General features: G+C 44.5%; 1 protein-coding gene across 1 annotated transcript; it reads left to right on the top strand.

Annotated features, from left to right (window-relative positions):
* Positions 1–13,283: 13,283 nt before the first annotated feature.
* LOC124254137 (repetitive proline-rich cell wall protein 1-like) lies at positions 13,284–14,171 on the top strand. Its single transcript, XM_046688015.1, has one exon. The coding sequence runs from the start codon at positions 13,284–13,286 to the stop codon at positions 14,169–14,171; it is 888 nt and encodes a 295-aa protein (XP_046543971.1).
* Positions 14,172–19,520: the final 5,349 nt, after the last annotated feature.

Below are 19,520 nucleotides of genomic sequence, written 5' to 3'. Positions count from 1 at the left end.
ATAACATACGTCAGTGTAGAACATTCAGCAATGTATAACATACGTCAGTGTAGAACATTCAGCAATGTATAACATACGTCAGTGTAGAACATTCAGCAATGTATAACATACGTCAGTGTAGAACATTCAGCAATGTATAACATACGTCAGTGTAGAACATTCAGCAATGTATAACATAATTCAGCAATGTCATACGTCAGTGTAGAACATTCAGCAATGTATAACATACGTCAGTGTAGAACATTCAGCAATGTATAACATACGTCAGTGTAGAACATTCAGCAATGTATAACATACGTCAGTGTAGAACATTCAGCAATGTATAACATACGTCAGTGTAGAACATTCAGCAATGTATAACATACGTCAGTGTAGAACATTCAGCAATGTATAACATACGTCAGTGTAGAACATTCAGCAATGTATAACATACGTCAGTGTAGAACATTCAGCAATGTATAACATACGTCAGTGTAGAACATTCAGCAATGTATAACATACGTCAGTGTAGAACATTCAGCAATGTATAACATACGTCAGTGTAGAACATTCAGCAGTGTAGAACATTCAGAACATTCAGCAATGTATAACATACGTCAGTGTAGAACATTCAGCAATGTATAACATACGTCAGTGTAGAACATTCAGCAATGTATAACATACGTCAGTGTAGAACATTCAGCAATGTATAACATACGTCAGTGTAGAACATTCAGTCAGTGTAGAAATGCAATAACATACGTCAGTGTAGAACATTCAGCAATGTATAACATACGTCAGTGTAGAACATTCAGCAATGTATAACATACGTCAGTGTAGAACATTCAGCAATGTATAACATACGTCAGTGTAGAACATTCAGCAATGTATAACATACGTCAGTGTAGAACATTCAGCAATGTATAACATACGTCAGTGTAGAACATTCAGCAATGTATAACATACGTCAGTGTAGAACATTCAGCAATGTATAACATACGTCAGTGTAGAACATTCAGCAATGTATAACATACGTCAGTGTAGAACATTCAGCAAATGTATAACATACGTCAGTGTAGAACATTCAGCAATGTATAACATACGTCAGTGTAGAACATTCAGCAATGTATATAACATACGTCAGTGTAGAACATTCAGCAATGTATAACATACGTCAGTGTAGAACATTCAGCAATGTATAACATACGTCAGTGTAGAACATTCAGCAATGTATAACATACGTCAGTGTAGAACATTCAGCAATGTATAACATACGTCAGTGTAGAACATTCAGCAATGTATAACATACGTCAGTGTAGAACATTCAGCAATGTATAACATACGTCAGTGTAGAACATTCAGCAATGTATAACATACGTCAGTGTAGAACATTCAGCAATGTATAACATACGTCAGTGTAGAACATTCAGCAATGTATAACATACGTCAGTGTAGAACATTCAGCAATGTATAACATACGTCAGTGTGTAGAACATTCAGCAATGTATAACATACGTCAGTGTAGAACATTCAGCAATGTATAACATACGTCAGTGTAGAACATTCAGCAATGTATAACATACGTCAGTGTAGAACATTCAGAACATTCAGCAATGCAATGCATGCATACGTCAGTGTAGAACATTCATAACATACGTCAGTGTAGAACATTCAGCAATGTATAACATACGTCAGTGTAGAACATTCAGAACATTCAGCAATGTATAACATACGTCAGTGTAGAACATTCAGCAATGAACAGTGTCATTCAGCAATGTATAACATACGTCAGTGTAGAACATTTCAGCAATGTATAACATACGTCAGTGTAGAACATTCAGCAATGTATAACATACGTCAGTGTAGAACATTCAGCAATGTATAACATACGTCAGTGTAGAACATTCAGCAATGTATAACATACGTCAGTGTAGAACATTCAGCAATGTAGAACATACGTCAGTGTAGAACATTCAGCAATGCATAATGTCAACATACGTCAGTGTAGAACATTCAGCAATGTATAACATACGTCAGTGTAGAACATTCAGCAATGTATAACATACGTCAGTGTAGAACATTCAGCAATGTATAACATACGTCAGTGTAGAACATTCAGCAATGTATAACACATACGTCAGTGTAGAACATTCAGCAATGTATAACATACGTCAGTGTAGAACATTCAGCAATGTATAACATACGTCAGTGTGTAGAACATTCAGCAATTCAGCAATGTATAACATACGTCAGTGTAGAACATTCAGCAATGTATAACATACGTCAGTGTAGAACATTCAGCAATGTATAACATACGTCAGTGTAGAACATTCAGCAATGTATAACATTCCCGTCAGTGTAGAACATTATGGGATCTGTCATATGGTGCCATGTTATAACGCCCAACATGATATGTCATTTGACCCCATGTTATAACGCCCAACTGAATCTGTCATCTGACTCCATCTTATAACGCCCAACTGGATCTGTCATATGGCTCCATGTTATAACGCCCAACATGATATGTCATTTGACCCCATGTTATAACGCCCAACTGGATCTGTCATTTGATTCCATGTTATAACGCCAAATTGGATCTGTCATCAGACCCCATGTTATAACGCCCAACTGAATCTGTCATCTGACTCCATGTTATAACGCCCAACATGATATGTCATTTGACCCCATGTTATAACGCCCAACTGGATCTGTCATTTGATTCCATGTTATAACGCCAAATGGATCTGTCATCAGACCCCATGTTATAACGCCCAACTGAATCTGTCATCTGACTCCATGTTATAACGCCCAACATGATATGTCATTTGACCCCATGTTATAACGCCCAACTGGATCTGTCATCAGACCCCATGTTATAACGCCCAATGGGATCTGTCATCTGACGCCATGTTATAATGCCCAACATGATCTGTCATTTAAACCCATGTTATAACGCCCAACTGGATCTGTCATCAGACCCGTGTTATAACGCCCAACTGGATCTGTCATCTGACTCCATGTTATAACGCCCAACATGATCTGTCATCAGACCCCATGTTATAACGCCAACTGGATCCGTCATATGACTCCATGTTATAACGCCCAACTGGATCTGTCATTTGACCCCATGTTATAACGCCCAACAGGATATATCATATGACTCCATGTTATAACGCCCAACTGGATCTGCCATCAGATCCCATGTTATAACGCCAAACTGGATCTGTCATCTGACACCATGTTATAGCGCCCAACTGAATTTATCATCGGTGTCGAGCAGTGACGGCTGCAAGGGATGGTGCCACCAGGTACTGACCTGAACGCCCCCTTGTATCCACACATGTGTATTGAGTCAACTGAATTAATGCTGTCAATGACAACAATACATATGTTCATCCGTGTGTCGAATTTCCTTCATGTATGTTCAAGCTTAATCGATTTATGCACACTTAAATAGGTTCAATACATTTTCTCATTTTTGACCCGTGCGTTTCTTTCTTTGAAGAGTTTATATGTGTGTGTATGTATAAAACATGAGTCTAGATATTTCTTCCTGTCAAAACTCCTTTATCTGCTTAAGATCTTTAATTTAAGGCTTGGTTACAACTTATTCAGTTTGTACTTCATATTTTAAAGACGCATTCAGTCTATAGTTTGAGATTACATGTATCTTTGAATCTCAACTTGAGATATTACGCTACCCTGTGATGACGCTGGACCATTGCCAAAAGGGGCGGACTCATTTCGACTGCAGCTATAGTCTGTTTGCAGTGAAAGCGTACCGATGAATTTCACTTTAAACAAAAATGTAAATAGAATAAAGTGAAATTAATATTGCAAATCATCATAATTCTACTTTGCCAATGGAACATTTAAATGTCAAAATTTTATTCAACTTAGGATAAAGGTTGTTAAACTGTCTGAGTTGTGCTGCCAGTGATTGACCCGGAAGCCGTTGGGCCTGTCTGAGTTGTGCTGCCAGTGATTGACCCGGAAGCCGTTGGGCCTGTCTTAGTTGTGCTGCCAGTGATTGACCCGGACGCCGTTGGGCCTGTCTGAGTTGTGCCGCCAGTGATTGACCCTGAAGCCGTTCGGCCTGTCTGAGTTGTGCCGCCAGTGATTGACCCGGAAGCCGTTGGGCCTGTCTTAGTTGTGCCGCCAGTGATTGACCCGGACGCCGTTGGGCCTGTCTGAGTTGTGCTGCCAGTGATTGACCCGGAAGCCGTTGGGCCTGTCTGAGTTGTGCTGCCAGTGATTGACCCGGAAGCCGTTGGGCCTGTCTGAGTTGTGTCGCCAGTGATTGACCCGGACGCCGTTGGGCCTGTCTGAGTTGTGCCGCCAGTGATTGACCCGGAAGTCGTTGGGCCTGTCTGAGTTGTGCCGCCAGTGATTGACCCGGACGCCGTTGGGCCTGTCTGAGTTGTGCTGCCAGTGATTGACCCGGAAGTCGTTGGGCCTGTCTGAGTTGTGCTGCCAGTGATTGACCCGGAAGCCGTTGGGCCTGTCTTAGTTGTGCTGCCAGTGATTGACCCGGAAGCCGTTGGGCCTGTCTTGCTGCCAGTGATTGACCCGGACGCCGTTGGGCCTGTCTGAGTTGTGCTGCCAGTGATTGACCCGGAAGCCGTTGGGCCTGTCTTAGTTGTGCTGCCAGTGATTGACCCGGAAGCCGTTGGGCCTGTCTTAGTTGTGCTGCCAGTGATTGACCCGGAAGCCGTTGGACCCGCTACAGGCATACCAGATGCCCTAGTGTTGTTGTCTACTTTGACGATACTGTTAGTTTTGCCGACTAAAAGAAACGAAATGACATATTCAAACGAAATGAGTGAGTGTGTGAGTTGGGTTTTACGCCACTTTTAGCAATATCCCAGCAATATTCACGGCGGGGGACACCAGAAATGGGCTTCACACATTGTACCCATGTGAGGAATCGAACCGGAGCCTTCGGCATGACGAGCGAACGCTTTATCCACTGGGCTACACCACCGCCCTCTCAATCACCCAGAGAATACAGCTCCGAGCCGACCAATCACGCAGAATATATAGCTCCGTGCCGACCAATCACGCAGAGTATACAGCTCCGAGCCGACCAATCACGCAGAGTATACAGCTCCGATCCGACCAATCACGCAGAGTATACAGCTCCGAGCCGACCAATCACGCAGAGTATTACAGCTCCGAGCCGACCAATCACGCAGAGTATACAGCTCCGAGCCGACCAATCATGGTTTTTATCTCGTTAACCGAATCGAACAAAAACGGATCGTGAACAAAGCCAATCTCTCTAAGAATTATGATATAAACATGTCTGCTAGCTGTATTAGAATTGACGACTGAGTGACCTAACGGTTGAAGCGTTCACTCGTGATACTCGACTCCCAACATAGCTGGAATGGTCGGAATTCAAAAGTTCTGAGAATCTTCATAAATTTGCGGATTCGAGGGACAAACGTTTATCTTTATCCTACCTTGATCTCAGATATCCACTCACCTGTAAGTCCAACGGACAACCCGATGACCGTACCAGCAGTCACAAAGCCGACAACGATACCGATGACGATCTTGATGAGGGGGGATAACGCACCAGCCTTCACGGCGGCTGTGCCTGTTTCTGCTGCTGCTACAAGAATGATTGAGTGAGTGAGTTTAGTTTTCCGCCGCACTCAGCAATATTCCAGCTACATGGTGGGTGTGTGTGTAAATAATCGAGTACGGACCAGACAATCCAGTGATGAACAGCATGAGCATCGATCTGCGCAATTGGGAACAGATGACATGTGTCAACCAAGTCAGCGAGCCTGACCACCCGATCCCGTTAGTCGCCTCTTACGACAAGCATGGGTTACTGAAGACCATTTCTAACCCGGATCTTCACGAATAGCTGCTACAAGAAATTACCGATAGTATCAGTTATCACTTCTCGCGGACCAACACCAAAATAAAAAATTAAGGAAATAAATTCAGGTTATGGACCAACACCAAAATAAAAAATTAAGGAAATAAATTAAGGTTATGCTTGAGACGGGACCTACCTCCATCCATGTCAGACATAAAAATAGCGAGTGTGAAGAATTAAAACTGTAACACATCACAGTGAAGAAACGTCGTGTTTTGTTTATACGTTTCCATGGCTATGGTTGGTGTCATGTGTATTGATACGACCTATCCGAAGACAATGGTTACGTTCATGAAGGATAAGTACTGGGTGAAATTTGAAACACTTTAAGTTTGGTTCAAGGGTCATATCGATGACGTTTTGTAAGAATCAGATACCAGGGCCCCGTTCCACAAAACGACTGCAAGGCTAAGATGATCGCAACTCCCATACTTTAACATAGACGCATGGTAGTCGTAGCGCTACGATCGCTTTGAGGAACAGGGCCCTGGACTTCTGGAGACAGTGCTTCTGTAGTAGCTCGTGTGTTTGTCTTCGTGAAGCAGTTCCCAGCCTCGCCAATGAACGCGAACCAACGCAACGTCAGCTTGCCCTATATTTGTGTTGACACAAGGGACGATGGGTGCTGTTCCAGGCGGGTACAACCGCGTGGGTATTCACGAGCAAACTTTCTGAAAGGTGATATTAAAAATTTACTGATTATGACACAACTATTTATCTACAAAACCTGTTTCCGATTCCTAAATTAGTGAATGATTATTCTGTTTATCGTATGTTGTACTAATAACACCACCACCAGCATCAGCAACAGCAGCAACAGCAACAACAGCAAGGCGGTTGGGTAGCCTCGTCACGCCGAAGACCCGGGTCCAATTCCCCACATGGGTACAATGTGTGCAGCCCATTTCTGGTGTCCCCCGCCGTGATATTCCTGGAAAATTGCTAAAAGCGGCGGGCATAAAACCATACACTCACTCACTAATATTGTACTGACAGCTACTGTAGCTGCTACTGCTACTAATACCATCATCGCCAGTACAACAATAACAACTACTACTACTACTACTACTACTACGACTACTAATACTGTTGCTGCTGCAACTACGAATCAAGTCCATGTTGGTTCTGACATTCCATACACTTTGTGTTTGTTCAAAATGCTAAACTAGACATAGATATATGCAAACATACACAGATACAGCTGCAACCTGTACACAATAGACAGTATATTCTGAACAGAAGGGGCGGTGGGGTAGCCTAGTGGTTAAGGCGTTAGTGAGTGAGTGAGTTTAGTAGTTTAGCAATATTCCAGCAATATCACGGCGGGGGACACCAGAAATGGCTTCACACATTGTACCCATGTGGGGAATCGAACCCGGGGCTCCAGCGTGACGAGCGAACGCTTTAACCACTAGGCTACCCCACCGCCCCCTCAGTATTTAAGAAGATATGTGTTTTTCTCCATGTCAAGTAGTAAAGTACAGCTTTGACCTGAATTAGTATTATAGTTGACCAGAACGAACCGCCTCCGTGGTGTTGTGGTTAGAGCGTCCGCCCGGAGAGCGGAAGGTCGTGGGTTCGATCCCCGACCGCGTCATACAAAAGACGTTAAACTATGGTACTTGTTGGTCCCTGTCTGGCGCTCGGCATTAATGGGTACAACAAGGACTGGTCGGCTCGGAGTAATTATAATGTGTCTGAGTGGGGTATTCATGCTTCACTGCGACATGGTATCTCAGTGGGTTAGCACTTTAAAACCAGCTTCAGTCTGGGCTAGTACAAGCAGCCGCACATACACATACACACGCATGCACGTCGTCATATGAGTGAAATATTCTCAAGCACGACGTAAAACCCAATTTCACCTCACCTCACCTCACCTCACCAGAACGATTCAGGGGAAAACTATGCTAAAACACTTACACGTTAGTAGGTTACTGTTCTAAGGCCTTGAATGTATGACTAACTTTGTATTTTGTAGACTGGCGTGTTTTTCTCAATTAACAAATGCCTTGCCTTTGCGTGTGTTTTGACAAGTACAACCAAAGGGGTTAGGTATGTTCACCTTTTCGCGAACACTTTGTACCGTCACTATTTAAAATATAAATTTTATGTTTGAAACTGATGACCAAATTCGATTCCCCACATCGACATATTGTGAACAGCCCATTCTGGGTAACTCCAGGCAGATGTTTGCTATTGAAAAAAAGACAAACAAATTATACATTTAACACATTTTATTACAAAAATAAATACTTCAATATTTGTTGAAAGAGTATCACAGACTTGATAAAAATATATTATGCACAGTCAATAATATATCGATGGAAACTTAGTGTTTCCCCGTTGATTCTTAACCAATCATCGTTTGTACTACAAATACAAATGCTATTTCTAAAGCTTGAGGGGCGGTGGGGTAGCCTACTGGTTAAAGCGTTGGCTCGTCGCGCCGAAGACCTGGGTTCGATTCCCCACATGGGTACAGTGTGTGAAGCCCATTTCTGGTGTCCCCCGCCATGTTTTTTTCTGGAATATTGCTAAACGCGGCGTAAAACTAAACTCACTCACTGGTATGGTACGAAATACGTCATATGTCGACTCATTGATTGTACCTCTGAAATCAACAGGCTCTAAAGGTTTCTCCAGTACGTTAAATGGGATATGCCCCCTAGTTTGCGTACTGTACGCAAATACGCGGCTTATCTATCTACATCTACTGCTATGAGAGTTTATCAGGTATTGGATACAAACGAAGCGAAATACTGTACATGTGCGTCCTTGCCAACAACTGATTGTAAACTATAACACATTTTTCCAATCCCATTGCTAGTTTTGTCATCGTAAATACATGTTTAGGGCTTATCAATAGCGATGCTTCAAATGAGAATGGACATTAACACGTATGTTACGATGCGATGGGCGTATTTACGTTGAAGCTGTTGATTGTGCACGTATTTTGAGAATGTTGAAATATGTTGATTTTTCCACAACGGGCAATGTGGTTCCCACTGCTGAAGGGCTTCCTCCTGTCAGTCACGTCGGCTGTACCGCCACATTCTGCTGGCTGGTTCCTGTCACTTTCCCAGTTATCGGTGTAGGCTTTGACGTCGAACCAGCCCCCCAGTGGTGTCGGTACATTTCATACAGGTGTCCCACGCCCAGTAGTCGGCGCCAATCCTGTACATGAGAGTAGATATATCCGTTAACATCACATTTACATACTGTTCATCAGGATCAACGATACATTGTTCTGTTTGTTTGTTGTTTAACGCCGCTCTCAGCAATATTCCAGCTATATGGCGGCGGTCTGTAAATAGTCAAGTCTGGACCAGAGGTGAGGGGAGGTGAGGTGAAATGGGGTTTAACGTCGTGCTTGAGAATATTTCGCTCATATGACGACGTGCATGCGTGTGTATGTGTATGTGCGGCTGCTAGTACTAGCCCAGACTGAAGCTGGTTTTATAGTGCTAGCCAACTGAGATACCATGCCGCAGTGAAGCATGAATACCCCACTCAGACACATTATACTGACTCCGAGCCGACCAGTCCTTGTTGTACCCATTAATGCCGAGCGCCAGGCAGGGACCAACAAGTACCATATTTTAACGTCTTTTGGGGGGACGCGGTCGGGGATCGAACCCGCGACCTTCCGCTCTCCGGGCGGACGCTCTAACCACTACACCACGGAGGCGGTCGTCTGGATCAGACAATCCAGTGATGAACAGCATGAGCATCGATCGATGCAGTTGGGATACGATGACATGTGTCTACCAAGTCAGCAAACCAGACCAACCGATCCCGTTAGTCGCCTCCTACGACAAGCATCGGTTGCTGTAGACCAATTCTAACCCGGATGTTCACAGGTAACGATACATGTAACTTGAGTAATGCCAGCTTGTATACGTGTAATCTATCTGAGTGAGTGAGTGAGTGAGTGAGTATGGTTTTACGCCGCTTTTAGCAATATTCCAGCAATATCACATTGTGCCCATGTGTTGATTCGAACCCGGATCTTCGGCGTGACGAGCGGACGCTTTAACCACCAGGCTACCCCACCGCCCCACACAAACATCTGACATTAATGCACGTGTGTGATCATATGATTGTGACTTACGTTACTGCAGGGCCTAATGTGCATGCATTTGATATCTTAAGTATGTGTCTGACATTGTTGGTGTGACGTTTATGCATAAATCAAGTTTAAATGCGTGTCTAACGCTCGTGTCTGATGTCAATGCATGTGTTTGACGTTAATGCACGTGTCAAACATTAATGCATGTACCCAGTGTAAATATACGTCAAGTGAAAATAAGTGTGTGTGTCTGACGTACAAAACACGTGTCTTATTTGCTAATGTTTAAGCACGTGTCTTATGTTAATACATTTGCCTATTGCTAAAGCACGCGTCTTATGTTAATACAGTTGCCTATTGTTAAAGCACATGTCTGATGTAATACAGCTGCTTAATGTTGAAGCACGTGTCTGATGTCCATACATTTGCCTATTGCTAAAGCACGTGTCTTATGTTAATACATTTGCCTATTGCTAAAGCACGTGTCTGCTGTTAATACAGTTGCCTATTGTTAAAGCACGTGTCCGATGTTAATACAGTTGCCTATAGCTAAAGCACGTGTCTTTTGTTAATACATTTGCCTATTGCTAAGGCACGTGTCTGCTGTTAATACAGTTGCCTAATGTACAAAGTATGTGTCCAAGGTGTAAGGTTGCACTTACGTGTTGAGGTAGTAGTAGTCAGCTTCTCCAACAACGTTGGTTGTTCTGGTGGATGGTGAGCCTTGAGCGGCGTCTACGCCATTATACGGCCGCTGTCCACCCTCAGCGCCTGTCCAGTCCAAGGTCGTGTCTCCACCGGTCTGATAGTAGTACTTGTCGAATGATGATGACGAACCAAAGGGTTGGCCATCCGTGTAGCTCAACTCAACCGTATTGCCACCAGCTGTCATGACCAGAAAGAGTGAGTGAGTTTAGTTTTGCGTCTCCTTACCAATATTATAGCAATATCATGGCGGGGGACACCAGATATTGGCTTCCTCCATTGTGCCTATGTGGGGAATCAAACCCGGGTCTTCGGCGTGACGGGCGAACGCCTTAGCCACTAGACTACCCCATCGCAACTGATCAGAAAGAACAAATGAAGTAGCCTCCAAAACACAAATTAGGCTCTAAAAAGTGATTTCACACACCTGACCTTTGGCGGAGAAACGTGTGAAGGCCTGACAATATCTGTGCTTCGAGAAAGAAACTAACTGTGCCTGTCTGTAAGAGTGAGTGAGTGAGTTTAGCTTTACGCAGCACTCAGCAATATTCCAGCTATATGGCGGAGGTATGTAAATAATCGAGTCTGGACCAGACAATCCAGTGATCAACAGCATGGGCATCAATCTACGGAATTGGGAACAGATGACATGTGTCAACCAAGTCAGCGAGCCTGACCACCCAATCCCGTTAGTCGCCTCTTACGACAAGCATGGGTTACTGAAGATCAATATTCTTTCTAACCCGGATCTTCACGGGTCCCTGTCTGTAAGACGTGTATCGACCCACAATCGCAACTGAAATCACTTTTTGCTGAGTCAGCAATAGTTGGAAAGTGTACGGTGAAAGTAAGTAACAGTCATATCATACATGTAGTACTGCCTGGCATATATTAAGCACTACTGGATGACACAAAGACTAACGCACGTACGCACGCACGCACACACTCTCTCTCACTCACTAATACACACACTCTCCACACACACACAGACACATTCCCACAAACACACACACATACACACACTCTCTCTCTCAGACACACACACTCACTCACCCACTCTCAGAAACACACACACACGCACACGCACGCACGTACGCACGCACACACAGTACAAACCTGGGTTCGTCCTTGTATCGCTGAGCCCACCACGGAAGAAGAGGTCTACACTGCCGGTGTAGTACATTAGCACCACGGTTCTCTGGAAATCTGTAAAACATGCCTATTAAAAACACCGGAAGGTAACTGTAACAAGTTCCATATCCTACAGGGGGCGGTTGAGTAGTTTAGTAGTTGAAGCGTTCGCTCGTCATGGCAAAGATCCGGGTTCGATTCCAAGCAGGGGAACAAAGTGTGAATTCATTTTCTGTATCCCCCGTCAAACTGCGGGAATATTGACGGTTCTTTTGGTTATTTATTTTTAATTACATACTATGTGCCACGATTTACAATCTATTACGATTCTACGTGGTGAGTGAGTGAGTGAGTGAGTATGGTTTTGCGCCGCTTTTAGCAATATCCCAGCAATATCACGGCGGGGGACACCAGAAATGGGCTTCACACATTGTACCCATGTGGGGAATCGAACCCGGATCTTCGGCGTGACGAGCCAACGCTTTAACCACTAGGCTACCCCACCGCCCCCCCGGCCCCTACGTGGTGAGGAGTCGTATTACATACTATAATCATGTGGCACATCCATCATGTCCAACGCCGTGATATTGTTGGAATCTTGTTAAAAGCGGCGTAAAACCATATTCACTAATTCCATATCGTTCTGTACGCAGTATATCGACCGGTGATATGGTCTTGGACATCATACGTTTCCTTACGTTATAACGAAGTGTGGCGACACAGAGACACTTTGAAGATGGCTTTGTCTAAAGGCACACTAAGCACTAAGCAATTCTAACCCGGATGTCCAAGACCAAGTCTAACTGGCAGATGGATGGCCACGTCGTCCAAAAAAGCGTTCGCTGTACGATTTACGATTTTGCGTCAGTCTCATGTTATATGAGCATGCGTTTCAAGAATGTTTTCCGGGTATGGCAGCATTGACTCCTGGTGACCACGAAAAGACAGCTACGCCACTGGGACACCCGTCATGCCGAAAAGGATCGGGTTTGATTCCCATTTGTTTGGGTACAACCAAAGCCCAACTGGTGGACCCGTGAAGATCCGGGTTAGGAATGACTTCAGGAACCTTATCTATCGTAAAAGGCGACTAACGGGATCAGGTGGTCAGGCTCGCTGACTTGGTTGACACATATCATCGGTTCCCAGTTGCGTAGATTGATACCCATGCTTTTGATCACAGGATTGCCTGGTCCAGACCCGATTATTTACAGACCGCCGCAATATAGCTGGAATATTGCTGAGTGTGGCGTAATACTAAACTCACTCACTCACACCATTTTCTCCCGAGTGATAGTTCAACTGTATTGCTAAAAGCCGTGTGGAACCATACTCGATCAATTATTTTTTAGACCTAAAATATGAGCCCATACTCAATATTTTGGATGCATCCTGTAAAACCGATATTTTCCTGAGGGGATTAACATGTGTACACAACTGCAGGGGTTTCCCTGATCCAGATGCTACATTTATGTTTCATTTTTCACTCACTCACGTTTGCATATGTCACAAAGAAAGGGTTTACCTGGTGCGCACAAGACATTTGGCGTTGTTGTTTGTGGAACGATTGCCGTTGTAGCTGTTGAAGTCGTGTCCATTCTGGGTGTCGTTACCGTTGAAGCGCTGTTTGTTAATCCGGGTGTGGTCCGCCCACCCACAGTCGTTCCTCCACTGTTTGGTCCGGGTGTGGTCCGACCACCCACAGTCGTTGCTTCACTGTTTGGTCCGGGTGTGGTCCGCCCACCCACAGTCGTTCCTCCACTGTTTGGTCCGGGTGTGGTCCGCCCACCCACAGTCGTTCCTCCACTGTTTGGTCCGGGTGTGGTCCGCCCACCCACAGTCGTTCCTCCACTGTTTGGTCCGGGTGTGGTCCGCCCACCAACAGTCGTTCCTCCACTGTTTGAACCGGAAGTCGTCTGCCCACCAACAGTCGTTCCTCCACTGTTTGGCCTGGGTGTGGTCCGCCCACCAACAGTCGTTCCTTCACTGTTTGAACCGGAAGTCGTCTGCCCATCTACAGTTGATCCACCGTTGTTTGAACCGGAAGTCGTCTGCCCATCTACAGTTGATCCACCGTTGTTTGAACCGGAAGTCGTCTGCCCATCTACAGTTGATCCACCGTTGTTTGAACCGGAAGTCGTCTGCCCATCTACAGTTGATCCACCGTTGTTTGAACCGGAAGTCGTCTGCCCATCTACAGTTGATCCTCCATTGCTTGCACCGGATGTCGTCTGCCCAACTATGGTTGACCCACCGTTGTTTGAACCGGAAGTCGTCTGCCCAGATACAGTTGTGCCGGATACCTTTGATGAATTTCCAGCTACCTTAACATCGCCTCCACTGTTTCCGACTGAAGAGAAGAAAACTCATCACCAGATAGCAATACGATAATGATTAATATTCAATGGATCTCGATCGGGTAAGGATTCACATCGATGGTAAAATTGTATATTGTATAAGAATCGAAAATGAAAACAAAACACAAGAACGATGGTAAATTGAAACTTCCTTGTTTTCCCTCCATACAACAGTCCACGAAATTGATTATTTAACACCCTCAGATAATATTTCTGTGAAAATAGATGGCAGAAGTCCTTTACCCTGGTTCCCTGTTCCAACGTAGGCTTTAGTAACGCATTATAATTAAATACATTTTCATCATTTTATATCAAATTTTCAGTGGAAACTCCTTTAAATTCCAGTGTTTCACAGAAAGATCTAGCATTATCGTCAATCTGTCTTAAAGTATGGGATTACCATCGTCTCAATCCTATGATTATCCAAGTCTATACTAAAGGAAGGAAGTTGCGCATTTTGTCTAATTTTTATATATTTAGTCAACGATCTGAGGAAGCTGTTGGCCACTCACCAGTCAGACCGACGGCCACTCCAATGACGGCACCACTAACAACCACGCCTGCCACGACAGCGATTACGATCTTTACGAGGGGGGACAACGCACCCACTTTGACGGCGGCTGTTCCTGCTTCTGCTCCTACTATACAAACAATACGGTAGTGTTACGTTTTACGCCGCTCCGTAAACAATCGAGTCTGGACCAGACAATCCAGTGATAAACAGCATGGACATCGATCTACGCAGTTGGGATATGATGACATGTGTCAACCAAGTCAGCGAGCCTGACCGCCTCTTACGGCAAGCAAGGGTTGCTGAATACACAGGGGCGTGTCACGCTAAGAAACAGCGTTAGACTGACTGACTGAGTTTGGTTTTACGCCGCTTTTAGCAATATTCCAGCAACATCACGGCGGGGGACACCAGAAATGGGCTTCACACATTGTGCCCATGTGGGGATTCGAACCGGGGTCTTCGGCGTGACGAGCCAACGCTTTAACCACTAGGCTACCCCACCGCCCCAAACAGCGTTAGAAAGACATATAGGTATATAGACCCTACCCTAGTACTATATAAAAGGATTCTTCTATATAGTGTTAGGGTAGGGTCTATGTACCTTTATGTCTTTCTAATTCTGTTTCTAAGCGTGACACGCCCCTATGGCTGAAGATCAATTCTAACCCCTATCGTCATGGGTCACCGATAATTAATCCTCTTCATATATGATTCGGAAACAGAATGTAGTTGCTGAAACAAAATTCTTGAATTTCAGTGATGGATGCGCTTCAAGAGTCAATGTTGATTTTTCGTACTATGGAGTTGTGAGTGAATCAGTGTGGGTTAGCGCCTCCGAGTTGAAAAATGCTTCCTCCATTGTGTCAGGTTGTGATGGCAACAAACCTTTTACTTCGTAGTGAGTGAGTGAGTGCGTGCGTGCGTGCGTGAGTGGGCGGGGATGAGTGGGTGGATGAGTGAGTGAGCGTTTTACCCCGCTTTCAGCAATATTCTAGCAATATCACTAGGCTACCCTACCGGCCCGTAGGCGAACGGGTAGATCACGATATGGGATTGGTAATCAGTGATGGATTCACAGTCGGAGTAAACGTCACCCGAACATATAACAAACGTCTAAAATAATTGTATCAATTAAGACATTATTATTATTTCGGGTCTAAAGTACGTAAACGTCTCATGTAATCGACCCGTGAAGGTCCGGGATAGAATTGGTCTTCATCAACCCATTCTTGTCGTAAAGGCGACTAACGGGATCGGGTGGTCAGGCTCTCTGACTTGGTTGACACATATCATCGGTTCCCAATTGCGCAAATCGATACTCCTGCTTTTGATCATTGGATTGTCTGATCCAGACTCGATTATTTACAGACCGCCGCCATATAGCTGGAATATTCCTGAGTGCGGCGTAAAACTAAACTCACTCACTCAATAACCACCATTTTCTCCCCGAGTGATAGTTCAACTGTATTGCTAAAAGCCGTGTGGAACCATACTCGATCAATTATTTTTTAGACCTAAAAATGAGCCCATACTCAATATTTTGGATGCATCCTGTAAAACCGATATTTTCCTGAGGGGATTAACATGTGTACACAACTGCAGGGGTTTCCCTGATCCAGATGCTACATTTATGTTTCATTTTTCACTCACTCACGTTTGCATATGTCACAAAGAAAGGGTTTACCTGGTGCGCACAAGACATTTGGCGTTGTTGTTTGTGGAACGATTGCCGTTGTAGCTGTTGAAGTCGTGTCCATTCTGGGTGTCGTTACCGTTGAAGCGCTGTTTGTTAATCCGGGTGTGGTCCGCCCACCCACAGTCGTTCCTCCACTGTTTGGTCCGGGTGTGGTCCGACCACCCACAGTCGTTGCTTCACTGTTTGGTCCGGGTGTGGTCCGCCCACCCACAGTCGTTCCTCCACTGTTTGGTCCGGGTGTGGTCCGCCCACCCACAGTCGTTCCTCCACTGTTCCTCCACTGCCCACCCACAGTTTGTCCGGTCGGTGTGGTCACCCACCACAGTCGTTCCTCCACTGTTTGGTCCGGGTGTGGTCCGCCCTCCAACAGTCGTTCCTCCACTGTTTGAACCGGAAGTCGTCTGCCCACCAACAGTCGTTCCTCCACTGTTTGGCCTGGGTGTGGTCCGCCCACCAACAGTCGTTCCTTCACTGTTTGGCCCGGAAGTCGTCTGCCCATCTACAGTTGATCCCCCGTTGTTTGAACCGGATGTCGTCTGCCCATCTACAGTTGATCCACCGTTGTTTGAACCGGAAGTCGTCTGCCCATCTACAGTTGATCCACCGTTGTTTGAACCGGAAGTCGTCTGCCCATCTACAGTTGATCCACCGTTGTTTGAACCGGAAGTCGTCTGCCCATCTACAGTTGATCCTCCATTGCTTGCACCGGATGTCGTCTGCCCAACTATGGTTGACCCACCGTTGTTTGAACCGGAAGTCGTCTGCCCAGATACAGTTGTGCCGGATACCTTTGATGAATTTCCAGCTACCTTAACATCGCCTCCACTGTTTCCGACTGAAGAGAAGAAAACTCATCACCAGATAGCAATACGATAATGATTAATATTCAATGGATCTCGATCGGGTAAGGATTCACATCGATGGTAAAATTGTATATTGTATAAGAATCGAAAATGAAAACAAAACACAAGAACGATGGTAAATTGAAACTTAACTTCCTTTGTTTCCCTCCATACAACAGTCCACGAAATTGATTATTTAACACCCTCAGATAATATTTCTGTGAAAATAGATGGCAGAAGTCCTTTACCCTGGTTCCCTGTTCCAACGTAGGCTTTAGTAACGCATTATAATTAAATACATTTTCATCATTTTATATCAAATTTTCAGTGGAAACTCCTTTAAATTCCAGTGTTTCACAGAAAGATCTAGCATTATCGTCAATCTGTCTTAAAGTATGGGATTACCATCGTCTCAATCCTATGATTATCCAAGTCTATACTAAAGGAAGGAAGTTGCGCATTTTGTCTAATTTTTATATATTTAGTCACCGATCTGAGGAAGCTGTTGGCCACTCACCAGTCAGACCGACGGCCACCCAATGACGGCACCACTAACAACCACGCCTGCCACGACAGCGATTACGATCTTTACGAGGGGGGACAACGCACCCACTTTGACGGCGGCTGTTCCTGCTTCTGCTCCTACTATACAAACAATACGGTAGTGTTACGTTTTACGCCGCTCCGTAAACAATCGAGTCTGGACCAGACAATCCAGTGATAAACAGCATGGACATCGATCTACGCAGTTGGGATATGATGACATGTGTCAACCAAAGTCAGCGAGCCTGACCGCCTCTTACGGCAAGCAAGGGTTGCTGAATACACAGGGCGTGTCACGCTAAGAAACAGCGTTAGACTGACTGACTGAGTTTGGTTTTACGCCGCTTTTAGCAATATTCCAGCAACATCACGGCGGGGACACCAGAAATGGGCTTCACACATTGTGCCCATGTCAAAGGATTCGAACCGGGGTCTTCGGCGTGACGAGCCAACGCTTTAACCACTAGGCTGACAGCCCCACCGCCCCAAACAGCGTTAGAAAGACATATGGGTATATAGACTCACCTACCCTGGTACTATCGGCCAAAAGGATTCTTCTATATGGTAACTTAGGGTAGGAGGGGGGGTGCCTATATGTCTATTCTATATAGGGTCTGTCTATTCTAAGCGTGAGCACGCCCTATGGCTGAAGATCAATTCTAACCCCTATCGTCATGGGTCACCGATAATTAATCCTCTTCATATATGATTCGGAAACAGAATGTAGTTGCTGAAACAAAATTCTTGAATTTCAGTGATGGATGCGCTTCAAGAGTCAATGTTGATTTTTCGTACTATGGAGTTGTGAGTGAATCAGTGTGGGTTAGCGCCTCCGAGTTGAAAAATACTTCCTCCATTGTGTCAGGTTGTGATGGCAACAAACCTTTTACTTCGTAGTGAGTGAGTGAGTGCGTGCGTGCGTGCGTGAGTGGGCGGGGATGAGTGGGTGGATGAGTGAGTGAGCGTTTTACCCCGCTTTCAGCAATATTCTAGCAATATCACTAGGCTACCCTACCGACCCCGTAGGCGAACAGGTAGATCACGATATGGGATTGGTAATCAGTGATGGATTCACAGTCGGAGTAAACGTCACCCGAACATATAACAAACGTCTAAAATAATTGTATCAATTAAGACATTATTATTATTTCGGGTCTAAAAGTACGTAAACGTCTCATGTAATCGACCCGTGAAGGTCCGGGATAGAATTGGTCTTCATCAACCCATTCTTGTCGTAAAAGGCGACTAACGGGATCGGGTGGTCAGGCTCTCTGACTTGGTTGACACATGTCATCGGTTCCCAATTGCGCAAATCGATGCTCCTGCTGTTGATCATTGGATTGTCTGATCCAGACTCGATTATTTACAGACCGCCGCCATATAGCTGGAATATTCCTGAGTGCGACGTAAAACTCAACTCACTCATATCAATCTGTTCCATTTAAAATATTTATGTAAAAATTAATTTAATGTAATTTAACTAAACTCTAGAAATATCTTCATGATCACTTAAAAGTTACATTTTCCGTCGGTATATTACAGACTTATGGAATGTCGTGGAGACGCAACCGTGTAAATGAGAAAAGATTGAGGTTGATTATAAGTGTCAAATGAATCCAACATTAAATTGGTAACATATTGCTCTTTAAAATTGTTGAATTAAACAAATAATCATATATTTCCTAACTGTAGTTTTTACGAAAAAGTGTGTAAATAAATAAATAATTAAATATATTTGATGAGGACAGTTGGTTTTGTTAACCATCTTTAATCAAACAAGTAATTAAA

The sequence above is a fragment of the Haliotis rubra genome, unplaced genomic scaffold (assembly GCF_003918875.1).
Source record: "Haliotis rubra isolate DU_JTF1 unplaced genomic scaffold, ASM391887v1 Scf565, whole genome shotgun sequence".
NCBI classification, from domain to species: domain Eukaryota; kingdom Metazoa; phylum Mollusca; class Gastropoda; order Lepetellida; family Haliotidae; genus Haliotis; species Haliotis rubra.
Note: the sequence above shows the minus strand (reverse complement) of the source record. Positions and strands in the feature narration are given on the sequence as shown.